Genomic DNA, 20519 nt, shown 5'->3' on the forward strand with positions numbered 1-20519 from the left:
GCGGAAAGACAAGTCATTTATAGCTCAAAAAAAGTACTCACCAGAAGCAGCATCTACAAATTTGCCATCAATTAAGAGTTGTGTGTGGTCTACTTGTACCGTTGGCTTAATTGGTTGTTCTTCAACAGCAGCAGCAGTACTGTATTTAGAGAGTAATCCACCCACATAACCATTCCCACCTGTAAAGTTTTTTATTTTTTAATTTTCAATTAACCATATCAAAATATCAACTCCCTTAAAATAGTCTAATGTTTGAATTAAAATTGAATTTGACAGAATCACGGTGTGTCAACAAAATCAGTATCACCATGATCTCGCCAAACCTACCCTAATTCCAAACAAAGAATTAACATCTCCTATAATTGACATAAACATGAATTTTACCAGAAAGTAAATTTACTAACCCAAAAAAAGTAGCTCAGAATCACAAATGAAGTGAGAGAATCTTTAAACAAAAAGTGCAGATATGAAAACAACAAGACTATAGAGTACTACTGCCAAGAAATTAATGAACAAAACAAACCTTTTTCTATTTTTCTCTAATTGACATAACAATAATGACATGATCAACTAAAAAATTCCAGAAAATAAGCTCATTAAAAAAAAGGAAAAAATGTACAAATTAAAAAACATGAACAAAAATCACTTAAATTATGTTTATTGATTGATATAGGAAAATGATCAGATGAAACTTATGAACAAGAAAATAGTGAAAATGAAGATATATATGATTACCACGAGAAAACAAAGAAATAGAAGAAGCAGAAGAAAATGAACGAGAAATGAGTCTTGAGATTCTGATTGAAGAAGCCATTAGAGATAAGTAAGTTTTTCAATTCTCTCTTAACTCACTATTCAACTTTTCCAACTTTATAGAAGAAATGCATGAGTAACGCAATTTGTATAGTGTACCTAACCACACAAATAATGGAAATTAGGACTTTATTATAAACTTTTTTTAATTATATTAACTTATTATCTGCTGTTACCTTTATCATTCGGATATATGAAGATTAGTCCTGACTATATAATAATGACACAGTGGTGCCAAAAGTCTTAGATAGGTAAGTAACATAAGGTAAACTTGAGTCAAAAAAACTTTTTAAGTAACAAGATAATGTCTAATGCATTTAGAATTTTTTCCTTGTCACTTCCACCTATATCATTCATATCTTAATAATTTTTTTATTTATTTATTTATTATTATATATAAAAATAGAAAATTTTATACATAGGAAATTCTCGAAAAAGAAAATTTAGTTATTTACAAAATAGGATAGAAAATTTTTGAAATAAGAAATTTCAAAAAAAATAATGTTATCATTTTGAAAAAAAATTTACACTTTGAAAATTTGAGTAAAATTCTAAATTTTGAAATTTTCTTCTTCAAAAGTTTCGAAATGTAAACTTATGTTTCGAAAAATTTATTTTTAAAATTCTGAAATTTTTGTTAAAGGTAGCTTCGAAAATTTTAAATTATTTTTAAATTTCGAAAAAAAATTATGGTGAATTCATATATATGATATTATATTACATCTTATTACTCTTGAATGAAATATAGTTCACATTTTTTTTTATATTAACGTCTATTTCAGTTCTAATACGGGTACTATTTGAACGACATTTTTTAATTCTCTGGATTTCAAAATTGTGATACATTGTTTCACTTTCATATGAACCTGATATCATTCATTGGGTATAAGTGAAAACTTTTCTTTGTAGATGTTGAATACATTAACAACTTTATACGTGTCAGACAAATGCACTAAATAATTTTGACGAGCGTAAGAATATGCGGCTATGACATGTGAACAAGACACATGTATAGCCTGAAATTTTTCACAATCACACGATAGATAGTATAACTTAGTATAAAATATATCAGCAAAGATTATAAATATAACATAAAGTATTGTATTGCTTACAAAATTTTAAATTTTGAATGTATTATAACGCACTGATATCTGATTATCATCATTCCATAATAAAGCCATTTAGATGACAATAAAAGTGTGACCAAGAGTAAAGAAGAAGAATGTATATTTGAAGAGTGAAAGAGTGAAATTTTGTTGTGTGAAGAATGACAATAGCCACAGGAAAATGGTGTTAATGTGGAAAATTCCAGGTTACCAAGTGACTTGTTCACATGTCATAACTGTATGTTTTTAAGCTCGTCAAAACTATTTAGTGCATTTATCTCTCGTGTACAAGGTTGTTAATGTACCATATGAAGGTGAAACGTGTATTATAATCCTGAAATGTGGAGAATTAAAAAATATTGTTCATATAGTACTCATATTAGAATTGAAATGAACGTTAGAGAAAAAGTGACAAGAAAATGCAGACTATATTAGTTAATGGTTACACTCAAAACATTGTCCAAATGTTACAGACAACTCTAGTAAATCTACGCAATTTTGTAAAATTTGTGTTGTTGTTTTTATGAATGAATTTTAATGAAAATATTAATTATATTTTTTTTTCGGTTACGTTTTAAAAAAAAAAGGATGTTTGAAGTCCATTTTTCAAAAGGCAACTTATGTATTTAAAAAAAAATTACTCGGTCGTCATTGTAAAATTGGGCTTTCTTTAGTAAGTCTCCTTTGTAAATGACGACTTTTATCCATGGCAAACAAGATGGTAGATTGATATATAGTTTTCAAAAGAGAGTAAATTGGTTAAAAAATATCAAAATTTGGTTATTTAAAAAAAACTCAAAAGATAATTCAAAAATTTAAAAGTTGAAGTATATTTCGTTAACTCAAACAACTTGTGGAGACTAAAAATTTATTAACTCTTTTATTATTATTAATGTGAGATGTTGTATTAACTTATTATTTATTAACTTTTATAATACCCAATAGTTTAATATATATATATTGTAATCTTAATATTTTGTATAGGAGTATTTTATACTATATACATTAAGTTTATACCAAAAATAGGCTTTAGCAGCGCTTTAAAGCGTTACAGTATACAGTGCTGTTAAAAGATACGACAACGCTTAAGTGATATTTAATGGCGTTTTTCTTTTTTATATAATAAAAATATGCACATTTAGTCGATCAACAAAACAATCCCTATTTGATTCAAAATTTTTTTTTTATTATTTTATTTGATAAAAGGGAATATTTTTTTAAGGAAGGATTATTTTTAATTTTATTTTTTATCTATCTATTTATAAGGGGCTATGACGGTGCTTTAAAAAAACCCTAAAGTGCTATATGACCTCATAACAACGGTTATAGAAAAAACGTGTAAATATTTTGACCCTATGACAATGCTTTTATAAAAAAGCGTTGTCAAATGTTCTGCTATTATATATAACTACCAGTACCTATAAGAGAGCTTTTCAAAAAGGTATTTTCTTCGCCTCCGTGTATTTTTAATATATAATACAACAACACTTTTAGTTAAGAAACAATGTTAAAGGTGCACTATAAAATCTGTATTCTAATGTAGTGTCTGTAATATGTTATTTTATATTACATAAATAATCTCCCAATTTTATTTAGCTGCAAGCCGTTAGAGATGGAAATACAACATATGATGCATATTTATTTGACTTAATTGCAGTTTTAGTCTATCTATTTTTATCGATTCACAAAACCGGTCCCCTTATTTAAAAAGTCGACAATTTTGGTATCTCCCTATGATTTTTTAACTAAAAAATAGCGACGCGATATATAATACAATGATATAGAATGATTAATTAACACCCATAAAATCGAAATAAAACATCATAAAAACTTAACTTTCAACTTCAGAAATTTTCATATTTGTAATTTAATTAATGACATATAAATAATTAATATATTTAGATGGTTTTATATTATAGAATTGCATTTTACGTTATTTAAAATATGTCAAATTATTATTTTTAAGTTAAAAATATGAGAAATTGATTAAAATTGTCGATTTTTAAAATAGGAGAAAATAATTATGTGAATTGGTAAATCTAAAGGAATTAAAATTGTAATTAAATATATTTATTTATATGATGGTTATTTGCTCGTCGGGAGGTAGAATATTTTCATTTTGTTGATGGTTGTTTTATTCATCCATATCTATCTATTTATGTACATGTTTAGTTTTATATTGGTTTATCGTTATTTTGTAAAAAATACATTGTAGCTTATGCAAAAACCACAATGACAATCATTCTAATTCTGACAAACTCAAAGTGAAACCACACGACACGTTCGTATTTATAATCTATCTATAATATATATGGATCAAAACGATCTCAAATTCAAATTTTACCTACATAAAACGTTTTAGACTATCCACCTAAGTACAATTCTACTCGGCTTCATTTGAAAGAAAAAAAAAAGAAGGGAAATTATGTTTCTATCAACATGAATATTTAGTATTTATTAATAATGTACTGTTACGAAAATGTTATTGCATAATCCATGTTGCTATATTGTTCTAATATATTTTTTTTGTTTTTTTAATTTTCAATCTCCATAACTTATCTCCAAAGCTTTTTTTTAAAATTTTTAAAACTAAATAATTTTCATAGATTTTCCATGATATAATTGTTTTCAATCCTACAAATATTTTTATTCACATTATTAAATTTAGTTGAATTACATTGCGAATTTTGATGATGAGGTTTCTTTTGTTATTTCTTAACGTTTTCTTTTGCTATATAGCATGTCGAGTAAATATTAATTTGTATTAGATGTTTTCTGTAACATTCAAGATTTTATTTCAATATTAGATTATATGGTCTCTATACTATTTATTAGATATTTTGGGTTTAGCCATCAATATAAGATAGTTGAAGGTTTTTCGACAACAATTAATCGATTAAGTTTGTTAGATTAATTGATTAGTTTGAGCAAAAATTTCATTGGATGATTAAGTCATTTATTTAATCGATTAAATGGTGTCAGAACGTATATAAAACTGTTTTTAATATTTGAGGCCAAGTTTCCGAATCTAAAACGTAATACTAGTTACTATTTATAAACAACCCTACTGTCTATTTAAGTCTTCGATTGATCATAATTTGATTATGAACGTTATGTCACTTTTCAAAAATAAACCCTAACATTTGAAACATCGTAACTCTTTCAATTATCGATCATTTTTTAAAGCATTTGTTTCTATAGAATCATTATAGCGTGAAGATCATTACTCATTTTGTTATCATTGAATCGAGAATATGTAGTAATTGTTGAATGGAACAATGAAATAGGAATTAATGAGTTAGATCGTCTCAAATGATCTGTAGATCACTATTTTGGTAAATATACGATAATTGTATTGATTATTGTTATTAATGGTTAATCATTGGAGGTGAATTATATGTGGATTTTGTAGTCTTTGCATTCACAATTTTGATCTCATTAGGTGTAATTTTTCGTATTTTATTGTACTTTAAAAGTTTTAAATATAATTAAAACTGTAATTTAAAATCATAGTTATGGCGAATCCACGCATATCCTCTCACTTCTTTTTGTTCTAATGTAAGAGATTCTCGTTAATAGACCAATTTATTAGTTTTGATTAATAACTTATTTATAATAATGATAATAATATATATGATTTAATTCATATATATTCTTAGTGTAATTTTTTTTTAACATTTTGATATGTTTGACCTTTACTATATAAAACTATCTAAAAAGCCTTAAAAATCATGTTCATTGAATGGTTATGACAGTAAAATTATTTACATTGTCATTGCATGACAATCAAACTCATACTAATAACTAAATATGTCTTTTGTTTTTAAAAAATTAGGTGAATTAGATTAAATATGTGGATTTTTTTCCTCATATATCCCTTTTTGAAAAAAAAAACACATTCCAAAATACTACACTTTAAAACTAATATACTAAAATACTCTGTTTTTTAGATATTCATGCGACCTCGTAGATGTGTCTTAATTTTGTTTTTAACAAAGGTAAAACATATTAAAATAATAAATAAAGTATAATAAAAAAAACTAAATTATATTAGTAAAATCCTACAAAATATATTACATAGAAAATATACATCAAATTTTAACTAATCATGTCCACCTAAATACCCCAGTTCTACATCTAAGAGTTTGTCAAACTCCTCTAACTCTTTGAATATTTGAGGTTGTTCTGGTTATCTTCATTTTAATGACTTTAAATTGCTTTAGTTGATCTTCATTTTGATCATGTTTCTCATTGTTGTTCCTAATTATTAAAAGTATAAACAATTCAACTTCTTGATAATTTGTATTGCTTTAATCCACACACAAATTATTATTTATAGTAAAAGAAGAGACTTTTTCATTTCTAGTCATTTTTTTTTGTTTGTTGCTTGTTAAGTTGTTTGGTTTGTTTTTGATATACAAAACCTAAATGTATCAACTCATTCATCTACCAAATAAATGACATTAAATTCTTGGTATTAAATATACGGGATCAGCAATCTTAGATGTGAGATTGAGAGTAATTAACTGAAATTAGATTGAGAGTAATTAAAAAAGAAGATCCTTTATAATGTAATAGAAAAAGATCATTTATAAATGACGCTATATTATAATAATTATGTTTTATCCTTTTTATAGAAAACGGATAAAAATTATCTGTTATAACAGGAAAAAAATAGAAGATAATCCCTTTATTAAACTATTACGTAATTTACGATTTAGGAGGTTTGATTTGATGGGTGAGCGAATGAAAAATGACATATATGAATAACTATGTCCCACACAATGAGCGATGATAACTCATGTGAACCCAAAAATGGAAAAACACTTTCTTTTGCATTTTTTATAATGTGAACCGGGAGTGAGTCAACCGTCAAGCTTTCCTTTTCATATGTTTTTTTTTTCTTCTTCAGAACGGCCATATTCTATTGCAATAGAGTTTGTGTTCAACATTCTTTTGTTTGAAAAATGACGGCAGAATAACATAAAATATAATAGAAATGCATGGTTACTAGAAGAACACAATAAATGTGCTAGTTGATTTTATTTCGGTTCTTCTCCTAAAACAAATAAAGCAAAATCAACCCTCACATTGTAGATAAAATAAATAAATATCACCACTATTGTTGTTCTATTAATTAGATTATAATCAATTGTTTTAACTTAAATTACTTATAAAAAATGTTTAAAGTGATTTGTCTTTACAAAAAAAATATCTATTCATGTTTTAAATAGTATTTACTTAATTATAGATACAATTAAAACAAATATACTAATTTTTTACAAAGAAAATATAAGTAAATATGGTAATGAAAATAAAAATATTATAATTTGTATTAACTAATGTATAGAAAATGTTAAATTACATCCGCGGTCCCTTAACTTAATTTCAGGTAACGTTTTAGTCCTTTATATTTTTTTTTTCCCGAGTTGATCCTTTATTTTAATTTTAAGTGACAATTTGATATTTTATGTTTTAAAATGTCAACAGTGTTGTTCTTTTTTTACAAAAATTCAAAAAAATCATCAAATTTTTCAAACAAAACTCATAAAATTCATTATCATCTTCAATAAAATACAAATTTAATCAAATTCATAACTTAAATCTTGAAATAAACTCATATTTTCATTCTTTATTTTATGTTGTTGGAGATGAAAATATGAGTGTATTTGAATATTTGAGTTATGGATTTGATAAAATTTGCATTATATTGAAGATGATTATTAATTTTATGGGTTTTGGTTGAAAATTTTGATGATTTTTTTGAATTTTTGTATAAAAAAGGATAACATTGTTGAAATTTTAAAACATAAAATATCAAATTGTCACTTAAAATTAAAATAAAGGACTAACTTGGGAAAAAAAAAGATAAAAGACTAAAACGTTACTTGAAATTAAGTTAAAGGACCACATATGTAATTTAGCCTATAAAAAATATAATTTATATGAAAATAGTACAATTTTCTTACCATTCTAAATATTGTTAAATGATTTTGTAAACAGAGTTAGTTCATATGATAAATAGTTACGAGAAGATTTGATATTATGGGATGCGGATTTTCACCCGTAGTACTTCTTTTATGCAATAAATGAAGGTTCTCACATGTATTGATATTTATTTGAGTAATGACTAATCTGAGTTATAGTGAAAAATCATGAAATCCAATTTAGTTTTTAGTAAAATAAAGATAATTTTTTGACTATGAGAAAGTAAAATCAGACAACTTAGTCCCTTCTTTCTTTATAGTTTATTTGGTTGATGAAGGAAAATTGGAGAAAAGAAAATACAATGAAAAGAAGAGAAAGTGAATAAAACATAGTTGATTATTTAATAGTTTTTTTTATTAAAGATTATTTAGTAGTTTGATAAAAGAGAAAATGAAAAGAAATTATGATAAAAAAAAAATATGTATCTATATAAAATGACAATAAATGTCCTCAAGTAAAAGTTAGATATGATAAAAAGAATACAAATAAATATTTCATTACCATCAATATAAAATATTAAAAATAAAGAGAATAAATTCCATAATAATCAAAGAAAATGTTTCAATTTACTCTTTTTATATTTTCTTGTTTGTTGTTATTTGTTATTTTAATCATATCTAATGTTTTGTTAGCAAAATTGATGTCATTTTATTAGTACAAATATCTTGAGGGTTGAAAGAAGTCTACATCATAGGCTGTAATCCAACAAGGTTTGAAAGAAGTTTATATAAGTTGTAATCTTATATTCAATTTATTTTTAAATCTCTAAACTATTGAACAACAATTTTTTTTATTTTATAATTTATAACAAATAGACCCTTAAAATATTTTGATGGAATTGAAATTAAAAAAAAAACTACAAATAATAATATTCTTCATTCAATAAAAAAACAACGATAAAAGTTATTGAATTAATTATTCATTTAAGATTATTTTAGGTTTTTTAAATTTTAATTTAATTAAAATGTGTTAAGCTGGTGTATAAAAAACGTCAATTCTTATGGGATGATAGTGTAAAATTATAAGTGTATATAAATTAAATTTTCAGAGAAAATGAAACAAATGTGTATTTTTATAAAATAACATAAATGTTTTTAACCAAAAAAAATTAGATATGAACAAAAGAAAAGTTTGAATATATAAAGAGAATACAAATATAATATTTATAATTTATTACATTGAAACTTTTTTTTTTTATTGTTGAAGAATTTTTATATATAGAATTATTCATATTATTTTGCTTTTTAATTTAATAAATTTTATTCTATTTATCATATCTTTATTTTTTTATGACTAAATCAGAACTCTCAAACACTAAATTGAATATTTCCTCTATTTATTTATGTGTGATATCATTTATTGGCACGTGTTTAATGCAATTGACACTTTTAATAGTAAAAATATTTTACATTTAAAATTTTGAGAAGAGTTTGAAACTAAAAAGTATGATTATTTATGGAACTAAATCTGAAATTTTAAAATTTTATTAAAGTTAAATATTTATTTAACCATTTAATTTAATATAATAAACAAATTATCTCCACATTTTCCCTCGTTGCAAGGTCCACGCTCTAGTTATTTATTTATTTAATTATTTATTAACTTTGCAGGGCAAGTCTCTTAGATCAACTTAAGGAACAATTGATATGAATATGAAATAGTTGACCAATCAAAGAAATGGATGACCAACAACAATTACTCGTAGCCTCACTTTTTGGAACATCGAATGCACCTCTGACCATTCTTTTTATATTTTTCTTGTAACTGACTCATCATAATTCACGATAATTTTATGATTTATACTTTATTATTATTTTGATATACATATAATAAAGTTAAAGTGTTCACGAGTTTTATTGGGTAGCTTTACTCAAATATATAGTTTTGTCCAATCAAATTTTACTTGAATAAAAGTCTTAACTGATATTAATAAAAGTCTAAAAAGAACGATATCGTTAAATTTTAATTTAAGTATAACAAATGATAAATTAGTTGTGCAATTTGTCCCATTATAATTAAATGAGTTGAACATGCACTTGAGCGGATGCATAATAAATATTAGTTTAGACGGTTAGGCTGAGCGGGTTGAATGGTCACCCAAACGTAAGCACCTTCTAGATAAAACGTAAAATGATTTGGCAAAACTTCCTCTATATACTTGTTATAATTAAGTATGTTTTAAACATTTTAGTTTTGTCACTGTAAATACTTTATTATATTATTTTATTATTAATTTTAATATTGTAAATAGAAAAATTGAATTTTATATTTCTAATATTCTTCATTTAAAAATTTTATTATTTGATTTACTAAAATACCTTTAAGTATTCAGTAAAAAAGTAAAAAAAATTGGATACTTGATCCTATCCCACATTCTGAAATTTCTAGAAAAAGTAAAAAAAAAAAATCTGAAATTTTCTTATTGAAAATTTTAGAAATAAAATTTCCAATGATTATTTTTCAATACTCAAAATTTCATTTTTGAAATTTCTAAGAATTAGTCTCATCCATACATTTAAAATTATGTAGTTGTTTTCAACCTAAAATTTTATTTTTGAAATTTTCGATATTGAAAAATAACTATCGAAAATTTCATTCGTTCCTGAAATTTCCAGTACAATTATTATTATTTTTATAAATTTGAAATTTTAGGTAAAATAAAATTAACAGGAAATTTTAAGACACAAGTTTTCGGTAGAATAAAAGTAACTATCGGAAATTTTAAGGTACAAAATTTCTGATAGTATAAATAATGTATCGGAAATTTTGTTGGGGAAATTTTCACTATACAATTCATACTATCAACAATTTCACCTCAAGCCTTGACCTATTATACCACACAACACACCTTCAAATTTTTGGTACACTAGTTATACCACCAGAAATGATAGAAATATAATTTTCGGTAGTGTTAATATGTATACTGGATTTTTGGGAGAAATAATTTAATTACTAGTAATTTTAGTGAGTGGTAAGATTTTGAAGTAATTATTTTTTTACCTTTGATTGAATGAAAATCAAAGGGGTAAAATTGGATTTTTTATATTTTGGGGGTATAGAACCAATTGTGGGATACAAAATTCAATTTTCTATGAATAGAGTCGTCAATATCACAAGTTCATTAATTATTGATCCAATCCACATTTGAAAGGCAACAAAATTCATAGTAACTAGTTTAGGACCCGTGCATTCGCACGAGTTTGCGTGTGGTGGATTATTTTATTAATAAATTAATTAGAGAAGTTAAAGTATATTTTAGTTAATAATTTATATAATTGAAAATGATAAATAAAATACTAATATGATTTACTATTTATAAAGAAATTGTTGTTTGTATAGTTACATGAATGTGAAATATAGTTGAATGGCACGAGTCTATTGTAGTTCCTCAATTTTGTCACAATAGCATTGTTTTCTAATAGAAATGGCAAATGAAAGTGCAAATGATCGTAGGTTGAAAATTATTGTCATGGCAAAAAAGTTTACAGCACCCTCCAACGTTGTTTGGTCTGATTGGAGTATTTTTAAGGACAATAGAGTAGTTGGTTATACCCTTGGTATGTCCTTCAAAAATGAGATTTTGAAACTCAACGTTGCAGACAAAACTCATAGGGAAGAACCTAAGAAGTAAAGTTAAGTATTATAGTTTAAACTAACATGTGATAAAATCGGAAATAATTTCAATATATTTCGTTACTAAATCACTTGTATTTGTTTGTCGTTCCAGTAGATTCATATGAGTATTAAAAAACTAATAAAATTTAGACCATATTATTAATATATCATATATTAATATTTTAAAATGACTTACATGTTAGAGGTTTTCAAAAACCTCTTTGAAGACAACATTAGTTGTAATGTTTTGTGGTTTTTTGTCATTGTCATGTATTAGTATCTTCAAACCTCTTCTCCTCTTAACTCTCGACAAAGCCACATAAAGTTGGCCATGACTAAAAACAGGCCTTGGCAAATACAATCCTACATAGTCAAGTGATTGTCCTATGACTTATTAATTGTCATAGCATATGAGATCACAATTGGAAATTGTCGTCTAATAAGCTTGAAAGGCCAGGGAGATTATGAAGGTGACATAGACATTCTCGGGATATAAATAAAATTTCCTATATTCTTCCCAGAAATTATCTTTGCTTGTAGCACATGGTTTCCTAGCTTGGTGACAATGAGGCGAGCTCCATTGCACAAACCTTCTGATTGGTCTAAGTTCCTTAATAACATGATATGAGTACTAACCTTCAACTTAATTTTGTGGTTAGGAAGTCCGAAAGTTGTTAATGAACTAAAAAACTCTAGTGTCAAAATATCAAAAGCCTCAGGAGTATTAGCTTCAGATTTATCTATACAATCTGATGATAGGTACTCTCTCTCTTCTCCTAAATTAATTATATAAAATGGAATATTGTATTAGCATTAAAATATAACATTAAGCATAATATATTACAAACATTAAGTTTTAAGAAATAGTACTTGGTATTACTTGTAGAACATATTCATTAATTTTGTCAACAACATCAATAGTTGAAGCCAAAATAGCTCTTTGTTGTAGAAATTCCTCATTAGTATGATTATCCAATAAATTTGGATAGGTGCTTTGGACAATAGCATCAATTAGGTCTTCAAAATTGGATATTAAAAGATCATATGGAATAGGAACTTCAGCATAACCATCTTTAGGCTCACTTATTTTCCCATGACCTATATCTAATATCCATTTTGAAAATTCTTGCAACTCAACTTTTTCATTTGTCGTTGCCCCCTCTTGCAAACGCATGTTCTTCGTAAGAGTCAACACTTGACAATAATCTCATATATATGATGCATTTATGGATGCATGAATGATATCTAAACGACTTCCTCTTAGGATAACTGGTAAAATTTGTCTAAAATCTCCTCCAAATATAATCACTTTACCCCCAAAAATACAATTTGAATCCATGATATCCCTAAGACTCTTGTCCAATGCTTCAAAACAATATTTATGAGCCATTGGAGCTTCATCCAAAATGATCAGTTGTGTTTGCTTCAATAGTTCAACAAGCTCACTACATTTGTCTATATTGCAAGTGGAACTGTCAAAAGTAGGAACGGGAATTTTGAACTTGGAATGAGTTGTACGTCCCCTAAGAAGTAGTAGAGATGCAATTCCACTTGACGCAACTGTCAAAACTACATCTTTTTTGGAACGTATTTTTGATGCAAGAGTTCTCCACATAAATGTTTTTCCAGTTCCACCGTATCCATATAGAAAAAATACTCCTCATGTTTGTTGCACTAATGCTTGCATTATTTTGTGAAATATTTTTCTTTGTTCATCTACAAAAAATGGTGATATAGTTTAATAAACATCAAACATTACATTAAGAAGGTGTTATATATTTTTGTGAAGGTTTATTAAATTTAGTTTAATGGCATGTACCTGTTAGAGAACCAAACAACTGAATAAAAATGTGTTGTTCAATTTGTGGATCGTAGTTGCGCTCGTCATAAATGAGACGATTTCCCAATTCAGGTGTGACGTAATCACTTGGATATGGAAGTGATGGATAATTCTTAAGACTCCTTCTGTTTGATTGAAGAAGTTTTTCTATTTCAATCAATGTTAGATTTTTCAATTCTTCATCACTTAATTCCAAACCTGCAATAATATATAATATTAACATAGTTTCGTTAATATGATTATCATATGTAATGGAATAATTCTAACATTGAATTTAAAGTTATCAAAACATGTAAAGTTGTATTGTTATAAGTAAACAAACCTTGATTCCCAACAATTTTTCTTTGTGCATACAAAATGCCATCGGCCAATGTCATCCAAGTGTTTTGCCAAACATGTTTTGGCCTATTAATTGACTCTGAAATTAACATGATGACAAACAACTTTCTTAGAAAATGACCAGAACCCCATCCATTTGCTTCTTTGATACCTTCAATATATTCTCGATCATCGTTGAGGAATCCCATTGCAAAACATGCCTCATGAAATGTATCATATTTATGGTTCGCAATTGTTTTGATATCATCATAGTTACGTGATCCTTTAGCAACAGTTAACATCATTCACAAATAATAAAGCTCTCTGGTTGATGGTGGGACCCATATAAGTCGACCAATTGTGTAACCCCGCTTTCGTGGCTTCCATGATCTACGTTGCTTGAGATATACAAACTTTGAAACAAATTGTCCATATGTCAAAGCTCTTGCTTGTGGATACATTTTATTTGCTTCCATCCAAGCTGTAAACATTGATTCAGTAACACTTGGTTTTGAAGAACATCATTGATTTGTTCAAAATCATTGTAGTACACTGAATTATCCCATTTTGTGTGGAAAAATAATCGTTCAACAGCAGGTTTTCTACCATGAATTGGGAATGAAAAAGTTCTCTAGCAAGCTTCGCTTGGAGACACATATATGTAGTCTAAGTATTGCTTGATCTCATCAAGGTTTGAGCTACCATTAGTAAAACCATGTTGATTCGGTATTATTGCAGCAGTGATTCTATCGTACCCCTTGTTGATATACTTAAATAAGTACTTAATTGATGTACTTTGATTACACCATTCCATATTTATGTGGGCCTGATACTTGAGTAGTAATCTTGCATTATATGGAACGACAAATTGGTTATTAAGCTCAACTCCATTTTTGACAACAACATGACCATTATTCCTTCTTCAGTACACGAGATACCCATCTTGGTCAACTAATGTTATTTCTTGAAATTGTTTTGGATAATACTTGTTGCATTTGCCTTGTTTCATGCAAGAGGAATTTTTGTTTGCTAGTCCACATGGACCATGCATCATATGGCATTTGACTAAGTTGTATAACTCTTTATGGTGAAGCTCAGATGGAATTTCTGCTGATATTATTTTATTTATATCATCTGGGGTTGGATACTTGTTAGCGGGATGTAGAAAGATAAGTATATGAGCATGGGGTAATCCTCTTTTTTGGAATTCAATTGTATACATATTTGCAATAGTTATTAGTAAAATGAATAAGTGTATTTATTGAAAGTTACCTGATGTTATAAAAATAAGAAATGTTATTAAATGTAATAGCATATTTGGATGTCAAATCGGACAACAATTCATCAAACTTCATTTTAAACACTCTTGAAATAATATCAAGCCTATCATGTGGCTTTAAATTCATTGGTGAAAGAAGTCGAATGATTTCAGGCCAATTTGGATTGCATGTAAATGTAATGAAAAGATCTGGAAATCCAACATGACTGCAAATGGTCATTCCATCAAAGTACAACTGATCCATATATCTTCGACTTCCGACAAATGTTGCTGATAAAATTACTCTTTTGCTTGTGTTACTTCCTTGAGATTCAACTGTGCCATTTGCATTATTCAATTTTTTATACTTTGAAACTCGAAGCTTGGATTGATTTTTCCTTAGCCACTTCAAGCGTTCAGATTCCAACATTGACCATCCATGAACTAAAAATTGTTGGAAAATTCTTCTTGAACACAACAATGTTTGAGCTTCATTTTTCCTGCATTGGATTCTAAAAGCCAGTCATTCTCTAATAGTCGATTTATTTCTTTTGAGCTTCTTAGTTCTTTTGCTTTCTCTATGTAAAACTCCAGTTCTATATCCATCTTCACCGTAAGGAAAGAGTTAATGGATATTGATATGCAAGGTAGCTTGCATGAAATTCATCGATTCTTTGAAGTTGGCCAGATTGTTTTTGCATGATGATATCTCTTTTTGGTGTTGTATCTATATCGCCAACAATGAGTGCATCTACTTCTGAAACAGTTGGTTGATTTTATATTCTGCCATCTGTAGATCTCTCTGATATAAGACGCAACTTTAAATCTTGTATATTGTCATTATTAAATCTTTCTCTTGCCATACGAAAACATTGAGCATGTATATTATGTTGATAAAGCATTGATGATAACTTCCTAACAATATTTCGATCAAGATTTTCATTTTTCCTACAATAAAAAAAAATAAATAGTTTATTTATCTTAATTGAGTGTGATGATAAGTGTATGGTGTTTTTGTGCTTTTAAAGGATGGCAACAACAATGTTAATCAGATGACAATGAATTTGTGAAAGTTATTTATAAGAAAAACAATATTATGATATAATGTATACCTTGAACCTTGGAGCCTATTTTGAATTTCATTTTCTGTATCATACATGTAAAGTTGAGCAAATTTTGGTGTTTGTCCTGGCATTGGTAATAAACTACCAATTCGATGACATGTCTGACCTTGGATCCTTATGTTTGGGGTCCTCTTCCATTGTTAAATCTGTTATCCAACTTGGCACCAGGTGAAGTAAAGGAAAACATCATGTTGTAATCTCTGATGTTTTGTTGGAAATTTCGACACTCAATTGTATCTTTAACAAACAACATACATTGTAGTTCAGGGGGTGCATGTTACAAAAGTGGTAGTTGCACATTCCCATTACCACAACATAGTTGATATTTTGGCATTGCAGAATGTTTAAATTTGTTTATTCTCTCTTGATACCACATATAAGCTCCACAATGTTGACATTCAATGAGAGGATCACCAAGGTCAAAATAATCTATACAATTATAATGATGAGATCCAATTAATTAACTTATTGTTGATAAACATTATGTTTTAACAGTATAATCATTATAGTTAACTTCGATTTATGAAATTAGTCAAATATATATATATATATATATATATATATATATTTGTAATATGAAATTAACCTCAAGTATGTTGTTATCATGAATAAACATTTGACTTGCTTCATTGTGATCATCATCACTGATAGATTTAGATTGTGCTTCTGATTCTGAAATGAAAACAATATCATTAATAATGTGTCGTTGTTTATTACAATTTTAATGTAAGTTGAATACCTAATGTAATTATGTGTGTTGCTATAAAAAGATGGAAGTTGAATACCTGATGAACTATCAAAATTTATATCTGAAGAGCTATCATCGGTGTTCATAAACTCAGTTGGTATGTCATTAGCCGAGATATTCGTTGACAGATAACCAGTTATGTCTCCTTCGAATGTTGTGAGGCTGATGCAAAATTTGTATTGGATGTTTGAAACGTATTCAATAAGTTGACACCCAAAGAACCAATATCAACCAAAGTTTTTTTATTTCGCAAAATGAGATTATGTGACGGTGGTTGAGTAGAAAGTTGTGAAGTTGCTATATTTTGGTTGTGTGTTTTGGAATGTTGTGTCTGATTACTTTGATGATTATTAATTTTTGAAGTAATATTTGACATTGGAGTGCTAAAATGGGGCAATGGATGTTGAGATGGATGAGTTTCTTGAATAGGTTTGCATTGCTCCAATTTTTTGCTTCTTTTGGGATTCCTTTCATCAATCTTTCGTATTGGAGTTTTTGAAGCAGGTGTATCTGTTGTTACAGATGGTTGATCACATTGATTAAGTTGTGGAGAAAGATTCAAGCTTGATCTTCCTTTTTTCAAGTCAAGCAAAACCTTTCTTCTAGCTCGTGCATGACTTGTTACAACAAATTTGAATTGTTTGTTTGATTCCATAGCTTAATGAAATTAGAGTAATGATTTTGATTTCTTTGATATTGTGGCGGAAAAACTATCGTATTTTTTATTTATTTTTTATTATATTATTTAATTTAGAGAAATGAATTAACCTTTTATTTCACCACTGTATTGAAACAAATAGTAAAAAATGATTAGAGCAATTATTCATAACGTGAATACAAATAAGGTTAGTGACTGTATTTTTAATCCATAGATCAAATTTTGTTCCCTTTTATTTTCTGGTGTTATACTTAAAAAGTATATTTTTGTCGTTTGATTTATTCAACACAAGCAGAGATATCAGACAGCTTTGCTACATTTTAAAGTTTCTTCATTTTTTTTTGTCTTTTGTTTTGTGTGTTTTGGAGGATATCTTAATCAAGTAAAAGTTTTTCAGCTCTTGCAATTTTTTGGAACCAGTTTTTGATCATGCCTGGAAATTGCAAGGTGGAAAGATCAGTTATGAGGAATTTGTTTCAATGATGAAGGTTGGGACAAATAAGAGAGGTTTAACAGACTCAACTTGAAATTGATGAAGGATGGGTCATTCTAATTAAACAATGAAAAACAATTACAGTAGAGATGACTTTTCTTTACAAAAATGTCAAAATTTACTTTTGGAAAAAGAAAACATGATAAAGAAGTCTATTATATTTTTTTAATTTTAACCTTTTGTTTTCTTCATTGTAATTCTTTTCTCCAACACCCCTCATTTGTGGGTGAAAAAAATAGAATGTTGGCCCCAACAATGTTGCAATGTTGTTTGATTATATGCTGAATTCCAAAAAATAACGATCTTTATGATGTAAACACACAAAGTAACCAAATTTAACCTTTGTAAGGCAATTTGTATTGAACATCCTAATACAACAAACTTTAATTTTGATCAACAACTCATAAACATTAATTTTTTTGTAGAAACTATATATATATATATATATATATATATATATATATATTTGCATAGATGAAATTCTTGCATGGATATCGATATTGGAAGAGAATGTGTTCATATGTTACATTGCATATAACACTCCATACAAAATAACTAAAAGTGGCAGAAGAGATTATCCTTAGCTTTGTTCATTTTGCAAAACATCCATACATATATTTGATAACATATATTTCATATAAGTTCATTCAGTCTTAATTTGTTTCACTTGAGGTTGAGAGTTGAATAGATGCATAATCTCCAACCTGAGATGCATCAGGTAAGAAGTCATCTATAATCCTTTTAGCAGGTGTTACAGTTGTAGTGATATCTGGGTCATAGTCAGCAGTTGTTGAAAGAGATTGCTGTCAAGAAAAATCAAAAATAGTTTATGAAATGTCAAAATGGTGAGGTTTTAAAGAAGAAGAAAAAAAATTAGAAAATCAATCATAAAGTAAGGAAAATAAAACTCACAGTAACAAATGATAATAAAACACTATTAGTAATTATGATTATAACTTTTAAATGTTGTTGGATCATATACCTCTAACATCAAGTTCCAAATATCATCAGCAGTAAACCCAAGTATAGAAAAGCAATCAGCATCCCGAAAGCAACATGGGACACGATATCCATTATGAGATACGTAAATCTCAACTTTGTACCTATTTAAATGTTGAATTATATATAAACATATAGTCTTAAAAATACGAAAGTATTTATGTGAAATAATGTAATTGACTTTGGTATGGCTGTCATCACTTTACCACATTTACACATAAATGGTTCATTAACTTTGTCAGTTTTCCTATTGCATTTGTCACATGAATAATAGAACCATCCATATTTTGATGCAACAAAGCTGGTAGTAGTACCGACAGTGACACAACTGTATTCCTGGAAAATATTAATGATTGACACGCGTGTGAAGTTTGAATATTATGAACGTGAAATGAATATCAAAAGTATAATAACGATAAACAAAAGTAATTTAAATATTATTGACCTCTTTTATTTTGCTGATTTGTTTGATAGATTTGAAATCAGCTTTGTAGCAAAAAATTTCTTAATAAGAATATTGACTTGATCCCAAAGTCTGTGATATAATTTCAGATGCATCCACAAAGACCTCATTTTTTGGAAGACTACGTAAATTTTTATTATAATTAGTACTGTCTGAAAATGAGATAATCAGAAAAATTAACAAAGTAATTATAATGGTAAATGGCTAATATGTTTACTTTTGTCTGAACTCTTCTATTTCAGGCATTTTTTCATTGATGAACAACTTTGATCCATTCCATACATTTGACACCCCTGCTGGAGTGTTTCCTATGTGAAAGTTAAGATAAATATATAAATCTATATGCATGTGTGAAGACATTGTTGAATAATAATAATAATTTTTCTACATGAATGTTAAAAAATTACCATGTGCATGTTTGATCCGTGCATGTGTTAAAATAATAATAATTGCTGCATTTTCAGATGTGTTGGCACTATAAGACATAAATTTCCTTCCATAGTCTTCCCAAAGAGTACAATTAATAATATTGCCACTACAAATAATTGAAAATGATTAGTTATATTGTATTTTGTTTCTTAAAGGTTGAATTTCGTAAACATGCATAACTATTTATAAATGTGAAACTATGTTTTACCTAAGATCTTTCATATTAAATGAAGCTTGAACTTTCTTTCCAACACCCTCTCTTTGTGTGAAAGTGACTTCATGCACAACACCAATTACATCTATGAATAAAACAATTAATTATTATGTTGCAAACATAGTCATGGAAGTTCTTAAAGTCAGCAAAGAAATTGATATTAAAAACATTACCTACTAACAAATTACTTTGACATTTCCCACTAAGAATATCACCAAAAGACTTAAAGTTATAAACATGCGATGGAATTTGATCCAACTTCTCCTCTGTTAGAGTAGTCCCACTATTAAACATCAACTTATAACGATGATCACAAACCTTAAATTGATCATCATTATCAACAACAGAACAATTGTGCATAATATATGTTGTGTGTTCTTTCAACATGTCTTTGAACCCAGCTACATAATCTTTTGGAACAACAACATGAATTCTATCACCCTATGAACAAAG

At 27.2% G+C, this 20519-nt stretch overlaps 1 protein-coding gene and 1 pseudogene across 2 annotated transcripts in view; both read right to left on the reverse strand.

Annotated features, from left to right (window-relative positions):
* The window catches only part of LOC101492709 (benzaldehyde dehydrogenase, mitochondrial), a 5091-nt gene extending 4178 nt beyond the window's left edge, over positions 1–913 (reverse strand). Inside the window, exons 1-2 of one of the 2 annotated variants that reach the window (XM_073363973.1) lie at positions 739–913; positions 42–179 (exon numbers count right to left, since the gene is read on the reverse strand). In XM_073363973.1, the coding sequence (XP_073220074.1) occupies positions 42–179; positions 739–814 (214 nt within the window). In that variant the 5' untranslated portion in view covers positions 815–913. Of the gene's footprint in view, positions 1–41; positions 180–735 lie in introns of both variants that reach the window. The other variant, XM_004509777.4, reaches the window with a different exon arrangement.
* Positions 914–11721: 10808 nt separating this feature from the next.
* On the reverse strand, positions 11722–17465 carry LOC101515610 (uncharacterized; annotated as a pseudogene).
* Positions 17466–20519: the final 3054 nt, after the last annotated feature.

Source organism: Cicer arietinum, chromosome 7, assembly GCF_000331145.2.
Source record: "Cicer arietinum cultivar CDC Frontier isolate Library 1 chromosome 7, Cicar.CDCFrontier_v2.0, whole genome shotgun sequence".
In the NCBI taxonomy this organism is placed as follows: Eukaryota; Viridiplantae; Streptophyta; class Magnoliopsida; order Fabales; family Fabaceae; genus Cicer; species Cicer arietinum.